Source organism: Microtus pennsylvanicus, chromosome 1 (assembly GCF_037038515.1).
Source record: "Microtus pennsylvanicus isolate mMicPen1 chromosome 1, mMicPen1.hap1, whole genome shotgun sequence".
In the NCBI taxonomy this organism is placed as follows: domain Eukaryota; kingdom Metazoa; phylum Chordata; class Mammalia; order Rodentia; family Cricetidae; genus Microtus; species Microtus pennsylvanicus.
The window spans coordinates 30,972,329-30,990,421 of record NC_134579.1 but is presented as its reverse complement, the minus strand read 5'-3'; the positions used below and the strand labels follow the sequence as shown (position 1 = coordinate 30,990,421).

At 48.1% G+C, this 18,093-nt stretch overlaps 1 protein-coding gene across 3 annotated transcripts in view; it reads left to right on the top strand.

The window, feature by feature from the left end:
• Positions 1–18,093, top strand: part of Runx1 (RUNX family transcription factor 1) — a 220,832-nt gene that overhangs the window by 120,084 nt on the left and 82,655 nt on the right. For all 3 annotated transcript variants that reach the window (XM_075960523.1, XM_075960504.1, XM_075960514.1), the window contains exons 3-4: positions 11,441–11,694; positions 17,909–18,065. In XM_075960523.1, the coding sequence (XP_075816638.1) occupies positions 11,441–11,694; positions 17,909–18,065 (411 nt within the window). The remainder of the gene's footprint in view (positions 1–11,440; positions 11,695–17,908; positions 18,066–18,093) is intronic.

Sequence of the window (18,093 nt, the reverse complement as noted above, 5' to 3'; positions counted from 1 at the left end):
CTCAATTTGAACTTCTATCTAGCCTGGACCGTGTAGACCATACTGGCCTCAACTTCAGAGATATGCTTACTTCTGCCTCCCAAGGACAGCTAGGGGTGTTACAAACAAGCAAACAAACAAAAACAAACCATTTCAGTTGTCTGTCAAAAGGGCTATGCCGGACACAGCTTTGGCTGAAGAGCCAACAGCTTCCTTGTCAATTCTGGGTATGTGGGTCTTGGGCCACAGGCCACAGTGAAGTCACTGGCAGCCTGCTGGAAATGAAGTGTCCGGTCTCTCCCCGGAGGTGCTATGTCAGAATCTCTAGCTGATGAGAGCCCTTGGGCTTCCCAGAAAATTTAGCTTGTGCAGTGGTGCCAAAAATTCAAATGTGAGTTAGACAGTTTCTCTGGCAAGGTGTCCAGACATGCAGGGGTCAAGCGTGCATGCAGAATGACCGAGGAGAGAATGCTATTGTGTGGTGGCTTTGGAGGGTCTCAATAAAAGATTCCCACTCCCAGGGACTCAGAACCAACTGTGTGGCAGACAAAACTTGGAGAATCAAAACAGCCAACTTACCACTGGCTTACTCTTTGGAAAATGTATTTTGGTGCGTGGCTTCCCACTGCTGGTGCCCAGAAGTGGGTCCACTTACTCGCCCAGACACAGGTTATAGCTCCCCAGCCTGCCCAGAAAGCTGCAGGTCAGTGTGCTCACTGCCCATTGCTGTCAAGGCACAAGTTTAAAAGCCCAGGTTTAATGAACACCCAGTTATTAGCTCACAGTACCACAAGAACACTTGTCTCCCTGGGTTCTCCAGCAAAAGGTTGGCTAAGCTAAGCCTTACTGTGAGGCTTTAGGGGGCAATGTCCCTCCGAGGTCATGCAGCTGATGCAGCTGATGCAGGTGGCTGGTAGAATGCAATTCCACAAGCTTGGCGAGGACAGGCCCTGCTTCCTTGCTGACTGAGTGCCAGAGTGAGGCTCTCTCACTCTTACACATAGCCTTCTTCTACTCCGACAGTGACCGCTGGCTTCACTCCAGTAGCGGGCCAAGAAAAAACTCAGCCATTTTTAAGTCTCCATTGTACCTACTAGGATAATCTCTGCTGGCCGGCTCAAAAGCAGCCTACTAATAGCCTTCACTCCACGTGAAAATCCCTGTCTTCCATGTTCCGTAGACAGCTCACACCCACTTGTTACTGGAATAGATAATCTCGGGGGTCTGTTTTAGGACTCTCCCATATATCTCACGACTGCTTCCTGAGTTGCTGGCTAGGTAATTGAATCTTTCACGGTGAAGGATGGATGTGGGTGTGGAAAGGGGCCAGCGACTGCACCCTGAGGAATGTTGTTCCGCATAGAAACCTGAAGCCAGGGGAAGGTGGCCTTTCAGCAGCCCCACCCTCCATCACAGCCCAGACACCAAGTATAGTTCAAAGGTCAGGTGGAAGGCAAAGAGACCGTGATGAAGTGTGTGGGTGATCCATGAGAGAGACTCTAGCCTGAGCAAGAGACCTGACGGATCCCCCCATGACGAGGCCTGGGAGGGGCACTGTTAGCCCTGTAGGGTTGAGCTAAAGAGCTCACAGTGGGTCCAGGAGGTGCAGACAGAAAGGGTGAGCAGGAACCCGTGAGGAGGGCTCCTCTGGAGATGCTGTGGGAACCCCTCTTCAGGGGATGTCTGCAAGAAATTAGACAAGAGGTCAGAGGATGAGCTCTGGAGCACGAGCAGTTGAGTTGAGATAGGGTGGGGAGAGAAATTGTAACAAGCACAGCAAAATGACGCAGAGGAGGACATGGCCACAAAAGGAGCGAAACCAAAGGTAAGTCCACAGGTTCAAATCCAGGGACTGGGAGTAGCTACCGTGAAAGAGAGAGCAGCAAAGGCTGGCTTGCTGTGCAGGAAACACAGGGCAAGTGTGGGTTTTCTCCTGTGCTCGCTTGCTCTCTCTCTCTCTCTCTCTCTCTCTCTCTCTCTCTCTCTCTCTCTCTCTCTCTCTCTCTCGCACGCACACACACACACATTCTCTCCTGCCATCCCACCAACTTCCTTCTCTTCTTCCCAAGCCCCGCCTCCCTTCCCTGAGTGACGTGTACACCTATGCTTGCTGCTCTGTTTCTGTGGCCCCTCCCGGTCAAGGTCACAATCGTGGGCTTCTCCCCGTAGATGACACTCAGTGTCGTCTTTTGATCCTCATCCTCATGGCCACTCTGGGACCTATGGGATGCAATGTTCTTGTGTAAATGCTTGTCTTCCCGCGGTGTCTAAGACCTCCTTCACCTTCCTCTTGCTAGCTCCGCCCCTTGTCTTAGCCCTGCCCACTGCTTACTTGATCTGCTTATCCTTTGTGCATATTCTCTGGGCCTTGGGAAGCTACCTTAGACATTGTATTACTGCTTGTGTGATCCTAACTCAAACACCCAAAGCTAAATCCTGGGGTCCAGCTCAGAAACTGGGGCGAATCTGCTCCCTTCCATTTCCTTCATCCCTTATTCCATTGCTCATATATTAACTCCTATCGCCATGATTCCCTGTCCTACAGCTGAGGTAACTCCTGGCTCCATGTCTGTGCCCCCAGTCACTTATACATTTTCAGTGGGTTTACTTTTTCTGAAATACATATTTAGATCGCTCCCCCAGCTTCCATGGCTCTACTAGAACACACGGCCTTCATGTTGAGGTGGTCATTTCCGGTCGTGTGGGCTGCCCCACCCTCCAGTAGCTGACCTCAAATCTACACTCCGTCTCTTATGAAATTGGCATGGTGACGGATCCACAAGTTCCTAACTTTGCTTTCTGTGATCCCCCCTCCAACCTTCTTCCAACTCATCCCCACCTCCCTAGGTGCTCCCTCTAGGGTTTGGAAAGTCTAAGACCCCACCTATCTTCTAAGAGCCAATCACATATCACCTGAATAAGGAACAAAGTCCTTTGTGAGCCCCCTGGTGGTGCTGGCCCCTTCTTCCCAGGCACCTTCCCTGGAGTTCTCTGGACTCTTCTCTTGTGCTTGTCGATAGCCAGGATACCCTCTTAGCTGTGTTCTCCGTCACCAGTGAGCCTTGGCTGACACATAGGGGCCCTTACAGGAAGCCTGGAAGGAAGAACACCAAATGCTCCATACTCTGGAGGAGTCTCAGAGTTGCCATTCGGAAAGACTAGAGGTCAGGAAAGGCTAAAAATACATTGAGGATTTTAAAACCTCTCAACCAAATAGTCCTTGCCTGTTCAGACTCTCTAAATAGGAAGAGACTTCAGGACAGGATGTTTGAGATTGGGATAGTGAAGAATTTCTGAAATATTTTTTCTAATGAAGATAGGAGAGAGGTGAAAGATGAGATGATAAAAGTTAAATTTTCCCCACTCTACCGATGGTACCTATGAAGAAACATAGCTGACCCATACCTGTGGGCACGTGCGTGTGTGTGCCTGTGTGTGCGTGTGTGTGTACAAGTGTGTGTTTGCATGTGTGCATAAGTGCAGCTCGTTCACATGTGTTTATGCATGTGTGTGTGAGTATGAGTGTTCATGTGTACGTGTGTGCCTCTGCATGTATGTGTGCACTAGATGTATGTTTGTGTATGCATGTGTGTGTGAGCGAGTTTGTGTGTGTGTGCTGGAGTGTGAGTGTGTGTGCATGCAAGTATGAGTATGTATGTGTGTGAATGTATGTGTGTTCGTATTTAAAGGCAAGTTTCCAAAGCTCCCAAAGGGGAAGCTTCTCGTCTGTAAAATGGGAGTGATGGTGGCATTCCACGGATTAACCTGGGCAACTGTATAATCATTGTCTGGCGTATGAAGGCATGCAGTGAGAAAGGAAGGGAAAGCATGGTAGACAAAGCGGCCTTATTCAGCTCTCATTTGTGGGCACACAGCCTCTGGTTTCTCTCCCTGCTCCAGGGTGGGCACACGGCGTCTGCTCTCTCCCTGCTCCAGGGTAGCCCCTACCTAGCTCCTAGAATTGGAAGATCCCTCCACAGTTCTTCAGGTCTGTCTTTACCTGTGCATATCAGCTCACTTCTTCCTGAGGTCAGCTGACTTCCCTCTGTTCTCAAGGCTGATGTCACAGAGGCTAAGGAAGTTCTTAGCCATAACACACAGACCTCTCAAAACACAGTCACTTGTGCCTTGGTTGTTAGAATAAGAGAACTATGGCTTTTCTCTAAGAATGTTGAAGTATTGAGTGTATACACAAGCAGCTGCTTTCTAGCCTGCCTTCCCAGCTTCTCAGCCTGACATGGGAAAGTATCTCCTTCCTCATGAGAACATCCAGGAGTTGGTTCCACTAGGTCTCTGGAATAAATCTACCAGGCCTGGTTGGTCTTGCTGTGTGGATCTCTTGGGCCCAATCCTTGCCTGTTAGAACAGAGCTTGCTTTAACTTCAAGTTTCATTTGTTATTTCTTACCTTATCGATAATAACTAGTACAAATTATTCCGCCCCTGCTCTGTTTAAAAAAAAAATTACAGAGCTATTTTATATACTTGTAAACTCTGATCTTTTAAAATCATTTTAAGGATGCTCCTCGGAGGCCATACACATTTAAGTCACTCAATCTTTCATTAGAGGACAGTCCTATGGAAGCCTTGTTGTTTTATTTGCTCTTTTTTGCTTTGGCAGAATTATATGACTAGGGAGGTAGGGATCTTGTCCTTCTGCTTATTTAAACAGCGTCTGGAAATCTGTAATAATTAGCTCTGTTCTTTGCAACATTGTTGCTAAACCATCTTATACTGTTGTAGAGCCTCAGACCCTAAGGCTTTGTAACATCTGCCCCTCTTGTCACTTGGTGCTGACCATTGTCAGTGTGCAGGGCTAAGGGGTAATTTTCAGCTCACACTAAGTGTAAATAAGCAAGGGAAAGAGAGCAGGTGCTCAGGACTTTCTCAGTGGGCTTCCCTGTCCCTAGATGCAGCAGGATGCAGGAAATGCTTCTTCCTGGGAAGTTAGCATATGATAATAATTCACAACAATATTTAAGGCTTTGTCATTTCAAGAACAAATGGTTTCAATGTAAACAAACTTCTCTCCTAACAGCTAAGGGCAGGGAAGCCTGAGAGGGAAGAATGTTTCTAAAAGATCCTTTCACTGGCGGGAAGCAGTTGGAACAGGGAAGCACAGCTTGCTTCTTTATTTTTTTTTAATGTATTCCAAATTGTTTATTCAGATAAACACTTGCTTTGAGGAAATCAATTGCTTTCAATGATTTTTACCGCTTATGCTTAGCCTCCACCGTGTTACTGATTTTAAAACATTTTTTTATTAAGCTGGGATTTGGTTTTAATCTCACCTGGAGTTCTGAGTCATCCCCAAAGCTTTAGTAAATAATTCCCACGTGTTCATGCATACAGCTGAAAAAGGGAGGGTCTACGACATGGAGAGTCAGCATTTTGAATCCAGCACAGGCAGAAAGCACATAAAACCGCATGCTAGACAGATCACAGTTCGCCTATTTGCTGATTTACTGCTATTTTATCTTTGTTCCAAATATGCTGGATTTATTTGGACCATGATATGAAATCCCCAATGCTAAAAAACATGGTAAGCAATGAAATAGGAAAAACATTTCAGTAGCCATTCTGCTTTCTAAACGTGGCATGTATTGTAATTAGAATAAAAATTCAGTAACTTTCAATTTATTCGTGGGACCATTTTTATTTTCTTAATTTTTATTATTTCAGAGTGCATACATGCAGTGATTCCTTCTAGAGAGGCTCATGGTATGTTAGGTTCCAAAATATACTTTTAAATGTCATATATATATTCATATATGTATATATATGATTTTCTATTGATGTGTTTCTATATATAATTTATGATATCATTTTGCCAAATAATTAAAGCTTTTTTGCTGATTCAAATATACTTAAAAGGAGCTATCCATATTGTAGCTGTCATACCACATAAAATACCCCAATGAAATCTTAAATGATACCTTCAGCTCTATGGCGTTCACCATTTACACATTCTGCTGTTATTAAATGACTGTATGACTCTCTGAAAGAATATGGCTTGGCTTCTATCAGTTATGACAGAGTTTATTACATTTGCTAGAGCAGTGGTGATGCAAAACTTTTATGAGGGTAAAATGTTTACTAAGCACCCTGAATTTTGTGGGGGGAAAAGAGATTTTTTTTGCTCTTTGTAAGGTTCACAAAGGGTTTCCCAAATTAGAGTTAAGGGGTACCACACTCTCCACAGCACCCCACAGAAACATCCTGAGAGTTTATGGTGCAAGAATTCAAGGGTTTGTTTGCTCCTCTTAGCAAACTGAAGTGAAAAGTGAACCAACCCCACAGGTGCTTCAGGCGGGAGGAGAGGGCAATGAAGTTCCAGAATGGAAGCCAGACAATGTGGACAACAAGTCGCGGGTTTATACCGATTGCCAGTCTCCAGAATTGCTCCAAGCCTGTGCAAGTATCAGTGCGGTGAGCAAGTCTGCACAGACATGGTGCTCTCTAATTTAAAAACAAAAATAAAAAAAACCGAGAAAGAAAGGGAAGGAGGGAGGCAGGGAAGAAAGGAGGGAGGGAGGAAGGAAGAAAAGGAGGGAGGGAAAGGGAAGAGAAATAATAATAACTATCCCTTTAGAGCTATTACACGTTTAGAATCTGATTTGGACAGTAAAGTATTTAAGAAAAATGTTGTTAAGTACATCTTATTTTGAAGATGATTTTTTAGAACAAACACGCAAAATCTTAGGTTTTCTGCAACCACTTACAGTTAGCAAATCACGCAAAGATACGGAAAAAAAATAAGTCAAAGAACCGCTCTGTTCTCCGTTGAAATGGTTGCTTCCCATTAAACCAAATACTACTTTTGAGATTCGCTCTAGAACTTTCAGTCCTTTTATGGACACCTTTAAAGTTGCCCGTGCAACAAACCTGTTAGACTGTCGCACAGTAGCAGTTTAAACAAATCTGTTCTTTGCCTTTTTTTAGCATGTAAATTTTAGTGTCGCTCTAGGGGGAAGCCTGGAAGTGAAAGTTGTAAGCCTGTTCTTTAGCTCTCGGTGAGGCAAGCTGGGGAAGTGCTCCTTGTCGCTGAAATGGGCTCTCTGGGTGGGAAGGAATTCCTCCTTTCCGTCTCCTGCTTCAGGTAGGCAGAACTTTGTCCTAAGTATTCTAGGCGCCCGGAGGTTGTGTCCCAGCTGCGCGCTGGCAGATCGTTGTTCCTCAGTAAGGAGAGGGTTCTGGTTTGGTTTGGTTCTGTTTTTCACATGCGAGCCCAGTGGCGCAGTGACAGCCTGTGCAGGTCCAGGGATGCCCGAGGCGGGTTTGGAAGTTTTCATTGCTGTGTCTGGGTCGTCGGGTTCGAACTTAATTAACTCAGCTGTCCTGACCTTGAAACCTAAAGTCTGTGCCTGTGTTCTGCGTTACTCTAAATACGTACTAGCTTTGGCATCTGCCAGGGAGACAACCCGAAACCCCAAGCAGGGTTTGGGGATTTGAAGCAGGAGGCCTGACTCTGCTGCCTCTCCTTTAACCCTTTCGAAATACGGATTACCCAGAGTGAACTCTTTCCCTGGAGTCAAGGTCTTCTGTTGTCCCCGCCACAGCCGCAATCCCTGTCTCTGTCTGTCCCTGGGGATGCGCCTGCCTGTGGCCCCAGGAGCACTAGATCTGAAGTAGCTTCTTAGAAAACGCATTTTGGGGAGTCTAGCTTCCACTGGCCTCAAACTTTCCAGTAGAGGCGGCACCTCCAAGTCTGGACCCTAGAAAGTGGTGGCCCCAGCAGGCAAGCGTGGGCTGCTGGGCAATGAGAGACTGCAACAGCAAGCATCAGGCAGGCAAGGTGGGGTGTTAGGGGACATTTAGGGAGTCGACCCCTGCAGTGGAACTTCTTTAAGAATAATTTTAAAAGGAAAGCACAGGGAATGTTTGTATTCCCAAAGTTCAGGACCCCTGGAAAACCCATGGGAAATACTGAGTCTCCCCGTGCCGGCACGATCCTGAAGAGGAGCCACATGGGGAAGTGCAGAAGGCTAGGGAATGCGACGCCATTTGCGCTTTTGCCGGTGCTCGCTGCACACCTGGAGAACTCGCGGTCCTCTACCAGCGTCAGGCAGAACTCAGGCAAAGTTTCAAAGGGAAGAGACCCTGGGGAAGATTCCCACGCAGGCTGACCCGGCTACCACCTCTGAGCAATGGAGGCGCTCTGGTGTGTTCTGCTGGCCACTTGTTAACGTTTGTCCCCCAAAATCACGCCCCACCCCGCACCTCAGGGTCTCCAAGGTGGGACTGATCCCCGCGCCGCCCTCCCGCCGGGCGTGCCCAATGCCCAGTTCTACTTCCCAGGCCGCGGAACAAGGGCCGCTGCTGCCCCCTGGCGTCCGCTCTGAGCCCCGCCGTGTCCCTGAAAGGCCTGCCCAGTGTTCCACGCCGCCAGCTTCCACCCTCCCGGGGCAAGAGAAGCGGCCCTAAAGCCCAGACCAGGCCTCTGAGCCACGGCCTCTTTCTCCTCCGCTGATCCCAGGCCGCGTGGATGCGTGAGGAGGGAGGACACACGCAGGGACCAGCCAGAGACCCGAGCACAGAAAGGAAGTGAAGGGTTCGGTCAGACGTGGAGAGTAACGGGTTCCATGGACTGGGTGGTGAGAAGTCCCGGAGGAAGCCTGGCCCAGGAGAACTAAGGGACCCACGGAAGGCACAGGCCAGCTGCACCGCCTGGGGACATCAGTGGGCCGCTCGCCCTGCAGGACCAAGACCCTTAAAGCTCCACGAAAATGCCCTCGGCGCCACGGGGACGGACATGGCGCGGGGTGGGGGTGGGAGATGTTCCCCCACAGTGCGCAGGAGCGCAAGAGGAGTGGGCTCAGCGTCTGGAGGAATGCTCCGACTTTCCCCGGGAGCTGGAGGGTGGATGAGGGCTCGGGCGATCGAGGTGCCCCCCACCCGCCCCGATGCTTTCAACTTTCTTTGCAGCCTAGGGTTCTTTGAGGCCTTGGTTAGAAAACTAACTCCTCTTTAGCCGCTGCGCACACTCAGAACTCGGCGTGCCGCGTAATCAAGCCGCAGCCCAGCCTCAGAGAAAAGACACTAAATAAAGCAACTCTACCAAGGAGAGGAAGCTTAAAACCCAAAACTCCTGCGGCGAAGCAGCGACTGATACTATTTAAATGACTCGGTGCCACTTCGCCTGAGCAGCTCAAGCCGGGAGAGGCTCTCAAAGCCTCTCCCACCGGGCCACCAACTCTCCGGCCCTCTTGCGGCCGAATCCCACCCTGTCCATTCGGGACTGGGAGGCTTGGCCCAAGGACTGCACCGCTAGCTGGGGACCGTTCCGGGACGCCCGCCCTGGTCCCCAGAGCCTCGCGATGGCAGCTAGGAGTCCAAGGCTCGCAGGGCGTCTCCTTCCCGCTGGCCTCCAGGCCTCGGGCTTCTCCCGGCACGGCTTATGGTTCCCAAGTCCGACCGGCCTTTCGATTCCTGTTTCAGGGTCTCCGGGATCTTGGCCGCCAATTGCGCCACTGCGCTCTGAGAACCCACCCAGAGCGTGGCTGCCCCGTGCGTGGCTGCCGGGAGTGGGGTCTGCACCAGGGCCGGGCTTCGGACAAGGGTGGCAGCGTGTGCATGTGCGTGCGTGGGTCTGCGTGGGTGCCGGAGCAAGGGGCGGTAGGGGCTGCCACGGAGTCCGGGCCAGGGCTGCGTACAGTAGCGCGCGGGGGCGCGCGGGCCAATTCCAGGAGCGCGGCGGCGGGCCGCGCCCAGCCTGATACCGGAAAGGCTTGTGATTGGGCGCCGCTCGCCCCTATGCAAACGAGCTGAGGGAATGGAATTCCTCCGGCCGGCCTTACAGTAAAAGCACGTTCATTTCCAGGCACTCTCATTCATAGAGCCAGCGGGCGCGGGCGGGCAGGACGGGCGCCCCGCGGCCGGACCCAGCCAGGGCACCACGCTGCCCGGCCCTGCGGCTGCCACTTCCATCCTGAGCTCCCGGGGACGAAACGAAGTCCCCCTTTGCGGCTTCTCCTCGATCTGCGTTGGACCTCCTTATTTTCCTTTCCTTTTTCTTTTCTCTTTTTTTTTCTTTTAATTTTATTTTTTCCTTTCTCACTTTTGAATGAACTGGCTTCTGGGGTCGGATGTTTCAACTTCTCTACTGGTTGTGAACTTTTCTCCGATTGTTTCTTTTGACAACTGCGGACGAAAGTGTTCCGGGGTTCCAGGAGAGCCGTGAAGTTGCGTGTGCGTGGCAGGGTGCGTGGGAGTGAGCGCTAGCGCATGTAACTCGAGCCTCCTGGTCTGCGGCGCTTCCTCCCCGGCCCGCTCCACCTGCTGCGGTTACACGGTGCTCGCTCGCTCGTGGGTATTTGTGCGCCCCAGCAGAAAAACCAGCCAGCCAGCGCCTGGCGACGTTGGAGGAAGATCATCTTGCTACTGCCAGAGTCTGAGCTGACTCACTCAACCAATGTAGACAGTGGCTGGCTTCCGAAGAGTGCGCGTCTGCCTGTGTGACCCAACCAACTTCGGCTCAACTCCCACCAAACCACAGAATCAGCCACAAACTTAACCAACGTTCCCAAACCCGAGTCCTCAGATGTGGGAAGCTCCAGCTTGAGCGTCATCGAGTTTGTCTTTTTCCCCCTCCCGATTAGATAGATTTCTTTGTAAAACTAAATTTTCTGCACTGACCATTTGTCCAGAATTTATTGAGAGAATAACGACAAGCGATTCCACCCCAGCCTATCAACTACTGAAGCTGATTTTCAAGGCTACTTAAAAAAAGAAAGAAAGACTTCAGCGAACATTAATGGATTTCTGTTGTGTTTAAATTCTCTACAGATTGAATTGTAAATATTTTATGAAGTAGATCATATGTATATATTTATATATACGAGCACATACATTACTAGCACAATCTTTTAATGTTGCAGCTCCTGCTTTTGAGAACCGAAGTGAGTTTTTTACGATAAGAGGGGCACCCTGTATGGAAGACACTCCTAAGTTTTTTATTTTGTTGAGACTTTAAACAAAACTGACCTGCAAGAAAGAAAAGCAAACTGACAGGCAATTACCTGCTGGGACTTGCAAATCTAGTTTTTGCTGGTCATTTTGTTGTTATTGTTGTTTTTCTGCGCATAAATATTTTAGGACGTGTTCGGGAATTTTGCCTCCGGGAGCGTTTGTAATAGCCAAAGACTGAACTATAACTCTGAAAGCGAGGCTTCTTTGGGCATCCGTCTTGGGATTCTGGTTGCCCACTCTTTGATGCACTAATCGGCCAGTTGTTAGCCCTGTGTGGGTGAGGCCGATCGGACTAACTAGAACTCAGTCCGGGACTCTTGGTAATTTAGTCTCCCTCCTCCCCCACCACCCTCCGGTAGTAATAAAGGCTCCTGAACTTGTATGTTGATCTCCCGGGAGCTACTTGAAGAAGATCCGATCCCGTGTTACCGCCTAGTAGGAGCTGTTTTCAGGGTCCTTACTCAATCGGCTTGTTGTGATGCGTATCCCCGTAGATGCCAGCACGAGCCGCCGCTTCACGCCGCCTTCCACCGCGCTGAGCCCCGGCAAGATGAGCGAGGCGCTGCCGCTGGGCGCCCCGGACGGCGGCGCCGCCCTGGCCAGCAAACTGAGGAGCGGCGACCGCAGCATGGTAGAGGTACTAGCTGACCACCCGGGAGAGCTGGTGCGCACCGACAGCCCCAACTTCCTCTGTTCCGTGCTACCCACTCACTGGCGTTGCAACAAGACCCTGCCCATCGCTTTCAAGGTACTCCGTCCTGGAGAGGGTGGTGGGAGGCTGGAAGAAGGCCGGCCAATGCTCGGAGTGAACCTAGAGGGCAGAGGCCAAGTGGCATCTACAGACCTGTGCTGCCTGTGGAAGTCTCTGGTCCTTCTCACTGAGTTTGGGATGTGGGGATGCTGCGTTGCCTTGGCGACCCTTGGGAGGGACCCACCTTAGCCAGCCTCAGAGGCATCCAAGAGGGTTTTGTTATTGGTGGTGGTGTTTGTTTTTTAAAGTCAAGATAATCCCAGAAGATCTACCATCTACTTTTGCTATAAACTAAGAAAAGTTAAAACCTTGGAGGGGACAAAATCTGTCTTCATTCGTAGGCTTCCCGGACCTCCGGATGAACGCTCAGACAGTTTTGACAGTTTTGTGTCTCTCAAATTCTCAAATGAAGGAGAGAGAGAGAGAGAGAGAGAGAGAGAGAGAGAGAGAGAGAGAGAGAGAGAGAGAGAGAGAGAGACTTTAATACCTTCCGGTCAGTAAAAATAAAGCAACAAGGGAAAGCGCCAGGGGAACCCCCTCCCCAGCGCGCCTTTTTTTAAAAACTGCCCTATAGGAATCAGAATGTCCAAAGTCCACTGCAGGCGTAGTTGTTTGCCAAAGGTCCAAGGAGTTTTTTGAGCCTGTAGCCTACTCCTGCCAGAAGCCTCAAGTAGCAAATCCTGTTGCTTTCTCTGGAACCCTCCAGAAAATTAAGCCCGGGGCAAGAAAGGTGCTGGGGTGTCTTCCCAATACCTGGAATGGTCTAGTTCGGCGGCTTTTCTGTTAGAGGAGGGGGCAGTGTAGACCTGGCAACTTCAGAAGGGCAGCCCACTTCGGTTCGGGTCACTTTTCACTCTGATCTTGCCCTAGCTTTGCGTTGCTTCTAAACCTTGGCCTCCAGAAGGGACGTATAAACAACCCCGGGCGTTTTTAAAACAACTACCCTACTTCTCTGGCAGGGCGCTTGAGGAATTTAAATTCTCTTCTTTAGTCTTCTTCAGTGGTGGATTTTAAAGGGTAAAGCTGAAAATCACACCCGCTGTGTCAGGCCCTGTTCTTTTAAAAGGCTGATCAAGGAGGGATAGCCAAGCTGTAGAGAGAGCTGCCGGGTTTGTGTGTGGTGGTGGGTGGGGGCGGGTAGATGAAGAGCTGACCCCTTTAGGAGGGAAATTAATTTAATCTTTCCGTAGTTCCAGGCCTCAGCTGGGCCTTGATTTAATTACAAGGAATGATGCTAACTTTTTTGAAAAGTGCCGAACAAATTCTTTTTTATGCTAAAATCACCATCCGCATTTTCAAAATCACAGAAGCCGATTTCGCAATCTCCTCTGTCTATAGAATTGCCGCTTTCACCAGGTTTTGAAAGCAACGTTTTAAAGGGTGGGGGTAGGTCAGAGGGCAGAGGGCAGACAGGCACTCGGCTTCCCTGCCTTTCTGTTCTTTGGAAAGCCATCCCAGTTCTTTCAGAAAAACGTTGTTAGGTGGTGGTGTCTTCTGCTCACCAAGAGAGGGAACCTGAGTGGGCTCAGCCCTGAGGTCACTGTCATCAGAGAGAAATCAAGCTTTTTTTAGTCAACAAAGGGACCATTTAAGGTAGGTTTCCCCGCTCAGCAGAGTTAAAGAGACTTCCTTGGGGGTGGACTCAGAGTTTTTCTCGAGGTGCTTTTTTTTCTTTTACTATGAGGGACCCCAGTTTATCAAGACACTAAATGATTGATTTTTTAAAAATTGTCTTCAGAGTTGAAGCAATGAAAACTCCTAAGCTTGCTACCACATGGAAATGTTTATTTTCTTTCAAAAGAATGAAAGACCATGCATACTGCTTTTAGAAACCGCGGAAAATTCCTTTTAGCAAAATAATCACAGCCATAGAGGCTCCGTTTTATAAATGATTTTGGAAAACCCACTTCTAAAAGAATCTCGGTTTGTGTTCCTGAGTGACAGCCGGTAGCCATGACAAAGGTCAAGGTGGATACAGCACAGCTCTTGTGGAAGTCAAGTGGGTCTCTTGAGAGTGCGTGGGGGAAGGACAGGGCAGCAGAAAAATCAGACCGCTCGGTTAATATCTGTCAGCACTCGGCCCCACAGAGAAGGTCCCTCTGGAGCTCAGCGCCTGCTGGACTGAGCCGGTACAGAGGGTTTCAGAGGCAGAGGAGATGTACAGGTTGGATTTAAGAGGAAGCTGGACTTCAAAACAGAGCAGCATCCTAGCAGATTTTCTCGGCCTCCCTGGCCCCTGTCTGTACCAGCCCCTACCAAAAGCCCTGAAACAGTTCTCACCCAAATGTTTCTCTACGTTTGGGATTTCAGTTACATCTCAGGAGTCTCTTTAGCGGTTAATCCTGTAGGAATTATCTGATTCCCCATGATAAAAACCAGATTATGTGAAGCTGTGATGGAGTCCATCCCCAGAGAATAACATCTTCGGGAAGCTTCTGGAATTTTGTTAAGCCCTCCGCTTTAATCTTTAAGAATTATCAAGAGATTTAAATTCATGAATTCTCTTGAAAATAGATTTAAATTGTCCTAACTGGTTTTCCCACCTATCCTCTGCCCCTCTTTGCTCCTACAGGAGAAACCCTTCACAGACGAGAAAGTCTGCTACATGCTATGCTGTATTGGCAGGAGCAGCAGCAACAAAGTTGTTTAGGTGACTTGCAGCCGCTTTTGCAATACTGTGTCAGAGCAGTGTGTTTAGGCCCTGGTACACAGGGGATACACATGCCTTCAACAGGGAGTTCCAAGACCCTGGCTGCCGCAGGATGAAATACATTTTTTTTTTAATTTTTGAAAAAAAAAAGGAACAAATAATTTTCTAGCAGGAAGATCATTAAATGCCGTCTCAGGTGAATGTTCTACTCGGCAGCCCACTCTGAAACTCTGGAAGATTAAGGAATTTGCAGCAAATGAATTGTAGCTGTAATTTCACCCTATGAAGTTGTTGGAAAATGCCAGTTTCCGATCATGAACAAGCTAGCCAAGAACAGGGCTGGGAGGCCCTTAGAGCATAGAGGAGAGCTGATATTTTGCCCAACTTCCTGATACTTGGAGAACAGAGAAGTTCAACAAAGTATGAGCTATCTTTGGCCAGCAAGTCCCTTCTTGTCTGTTTGGTCTGTGCTAAATGTAAATGTTTGTCTTCCCTTACCTATTGTTTATAACTTTTTATTGCAGACGCTGCTTTTTATTTCTGTTTGGAGTTAGATTTTTTTTCTCATTCTTTTTATATCACCTCTCATGGACAAAATCTGTATCAAATTGGAAGACATCTTAGTTTTAAATCTAAAAAAAAAAAAAAAGTTAGCCTAGTCTAAGTCTGCTTGTCATTGGATGAAATAGAATGTTAAATGTTCCTGGATTTAATTTGTCTCCTTCCCTTCCCCACCAAAACTCTTGGGAGATAAATCAAAAAGACATAGTAGTAACAACTGAGTTCCTGGATGCCCCCTTCCCACTTCCTTTAAAATGGGAGTGATGAAATTTAAACTCCTGATTTTAGACTTTTGAATTCCAACATCAGCAGCCTTTTCTTAGCCAGGCACCACGGCCCTTTCGTGCTGTCTGCATCTCTCCGTGAGGGCCTCCTGGACCCCCCCTCTAATGTGATAGCACTGGAGCAATGATGGTAAACTGAGGTACACTGAGACACAGCAGGAGGAGGGCCATGACTCAGCATGCCTTTGGGCACTTATGGAACAGGATGTATTTATTTTAATTTCTGAAGAAATATGGGCCCCAACAGTAAGGCATTCCGTTTGGAAGCCCAATTGTCTACCCAGTACCCTAATGCCCAGCGGGTGTAGAATTGAGCTAAAAAAGCCTACATCTGCACAGTCAGATGAGGCCAAGGAAGTGAAGTGTCTTCGTGGAGGACATTTCAACACTGTGAGCTAATTGTGCAGGGAGAAGTGAAAATAGAAAAGAAAAAAAGAAAAAGAAATGGGGGAAATAAAGAGACTCAAAGCAGCAGACTTGATAGGAGTGGACTTTTGTAGGAGCAGAAAGGAAGGCTAATAACGATCAATTAACTGATCAGGGAGATTTATTGCAATAATGTTCTGTGAAACAAAAGAGTTGTCATATTACCAATCTTAATTAAAGGTCATCAAACACTTGCGGTGGGCTATAAACATCTAATTACAGACAGCTTAGAGTTTTAAAGTCTGCTTGGAGAAAGCATGTCCAACAATTGGAATGGAAGGGTTAAAAACAGAGGCAAGCAGTTCCCTCCTGGTCTCACAAAACAAGCTGGTTAAGACAGATAAAATTAAAGAGCTAACAAGATGCTTACTCAATACCCAGAGCAGAGTGTCCGGTGATGTCCTAGGTTCTGTCCGTCCAGTTCTCCAGGCAACTTGGGTCATTTCCTGGCATGTTCGTTAGAGCCCAGGAGATAGAGCAGCCATAATGAGTAAAAATCACCCGGATAGTCATCCGCAGGACCGCGGACAGCTAAGAGGGCATGACTAAGCACACAGTGAGGATGGCTAGCAAAGGGACCGGACATTGATCCCAAATTAGTGAATCTGTGGCATCCTTATTTACATACATACAGACAGAAATATTCCTCTAATAAATTATGCAGTAACTAGTATGCAGAAAATACTGAAAAAGAAAGTAACAGTGTATTGAGAAATGCTCGCTGCTGCCAGCTTGAGGACCCTGCCTAAGGGTGACCATGAACCAGGATACATAACGTTTTCACTACGGACTGACAGCATAGATCAGAAATGATTTGGGGGGCAACTGAACTTGAGGTATTTTGATTTGAATTCCATGGACACTTTGAAATTGGAACACACAAATGTGAGTTGTAATCAAGTCAAAACTCACAGTCACTGCTGAAGCCAAAGGAGGCCGGGCTTGGTGGTATACACCTGTAAGCCCTGGCCTCACAGGCAAAGACAAGATTGTGAGTTCAAGGCCGTTCTAGGCCATCTAGTGAGACCCTCGCGCTAAAACAAAATAAAAAGAATCAAATAGCAGCCACGCGATGGATGATAATTCGTCAAGTATTTTTAAGACAAATACTTCAGAGTATTTTTATTTAAAATTGGTGCCTTTTTTGGTTTTATGGATATGAAATGTGTTTAACTACCAATTGTCTTCAAAATATAATAAACCCTTCCCTACTCGGCGACAGTAACGGGATCCCTCGGAATACAGATAGACATGTTTGAGGCTCACAGTTGTGAAATGCAGCCTGGTCTCATATGTAGTTCAGGAGACTGATTAAATTGGAACCTGCTTTGTTCCGAAGTCGTCCCCTTTGTGATCAATAGTAAATAAATGACACATTCTGGATTGTCTCCTAGTCCACTGCTAGTGAGAATCCAATAGAGGCAGAATGAGATGCCAGACATCAGCCGCAAGCGGGCTGGTTAAGTCCTTCTGGAGTCCCTGGAAGCTGCCCGTGTGGGGGGCACATCCTGTAACCCAGGCACTCACAGGGCAGAGACAGAAAGATCAGGGTCCGAGGCCATCCCTTAGACAAAGAGCTTGAGGTCACCCTGGGCTACGTGAGCCCCTGTCTTGGGAAAAATAGAATAAAATCAGTAGCAAAAGTCAACTTTAAGTTTAACAGAACTAAGTGTAAATTGCTAAGTCCAGGTCCTGTTAGACACACCAGTGAAGGTCCAAGCAAGTAAATGATGGGGTTGGAGAGACGGCTCAGTAGGTAAGAAAACAGGAGACTGTTGCAGGGGATCGGCTCACCCCAGCACCTCTGTCAGGTGACTCACGTCTGCCTACGATTCCACTCCAGGATGTGCTGACGCCTCTGCCCTCCAGTGGTACTACATGTATATACACACACACACACACACACACACACAATTAATTCAAAATAAAATCAATCTTTTTTAAAGGAGGATTAGATTATAAACTACAAACATGAGGTCTTAAGAGATGACTACATTGACAAGAAGCAGCATCTTCTCAGAGTCCCTGTCCTCTTTTGTCTTGTCCCCGCTATTTTGTGTGACCTCAATGGCTTTGCTCGTTTCAATTCATCGCTGTATTCCTCATCTCCGTCTACGCGTTGTGGAATTAACAGATAGCCTCTCCTTTATCGCGCAAGTTACGACTTTTCTGGAAACCAGAAAGTGTCATGAAGCATAGGTTTAATTTTCGACCAATTGTCACGCCAGTGACATAGACGTGTGCCTGCGGCAGCTCTGATGTCTGCGTTTGTCCCTTGACTGATGTCTAGGTGGTAGCGCTGGGGGATGTTCCGGATGGCACTCTGGTCACCGTCATGGCAGGCAATGATGAAAACTACTCGGCGGAGCTGAGAAACGCTACGGCAGCCATGAAGAACCAAGTGGCAAGATTCAACGACCTCCGGTTTGTTGGTCGGAGTGGTAGAGGTACGTATCACGAATGAGCTCCAGCATA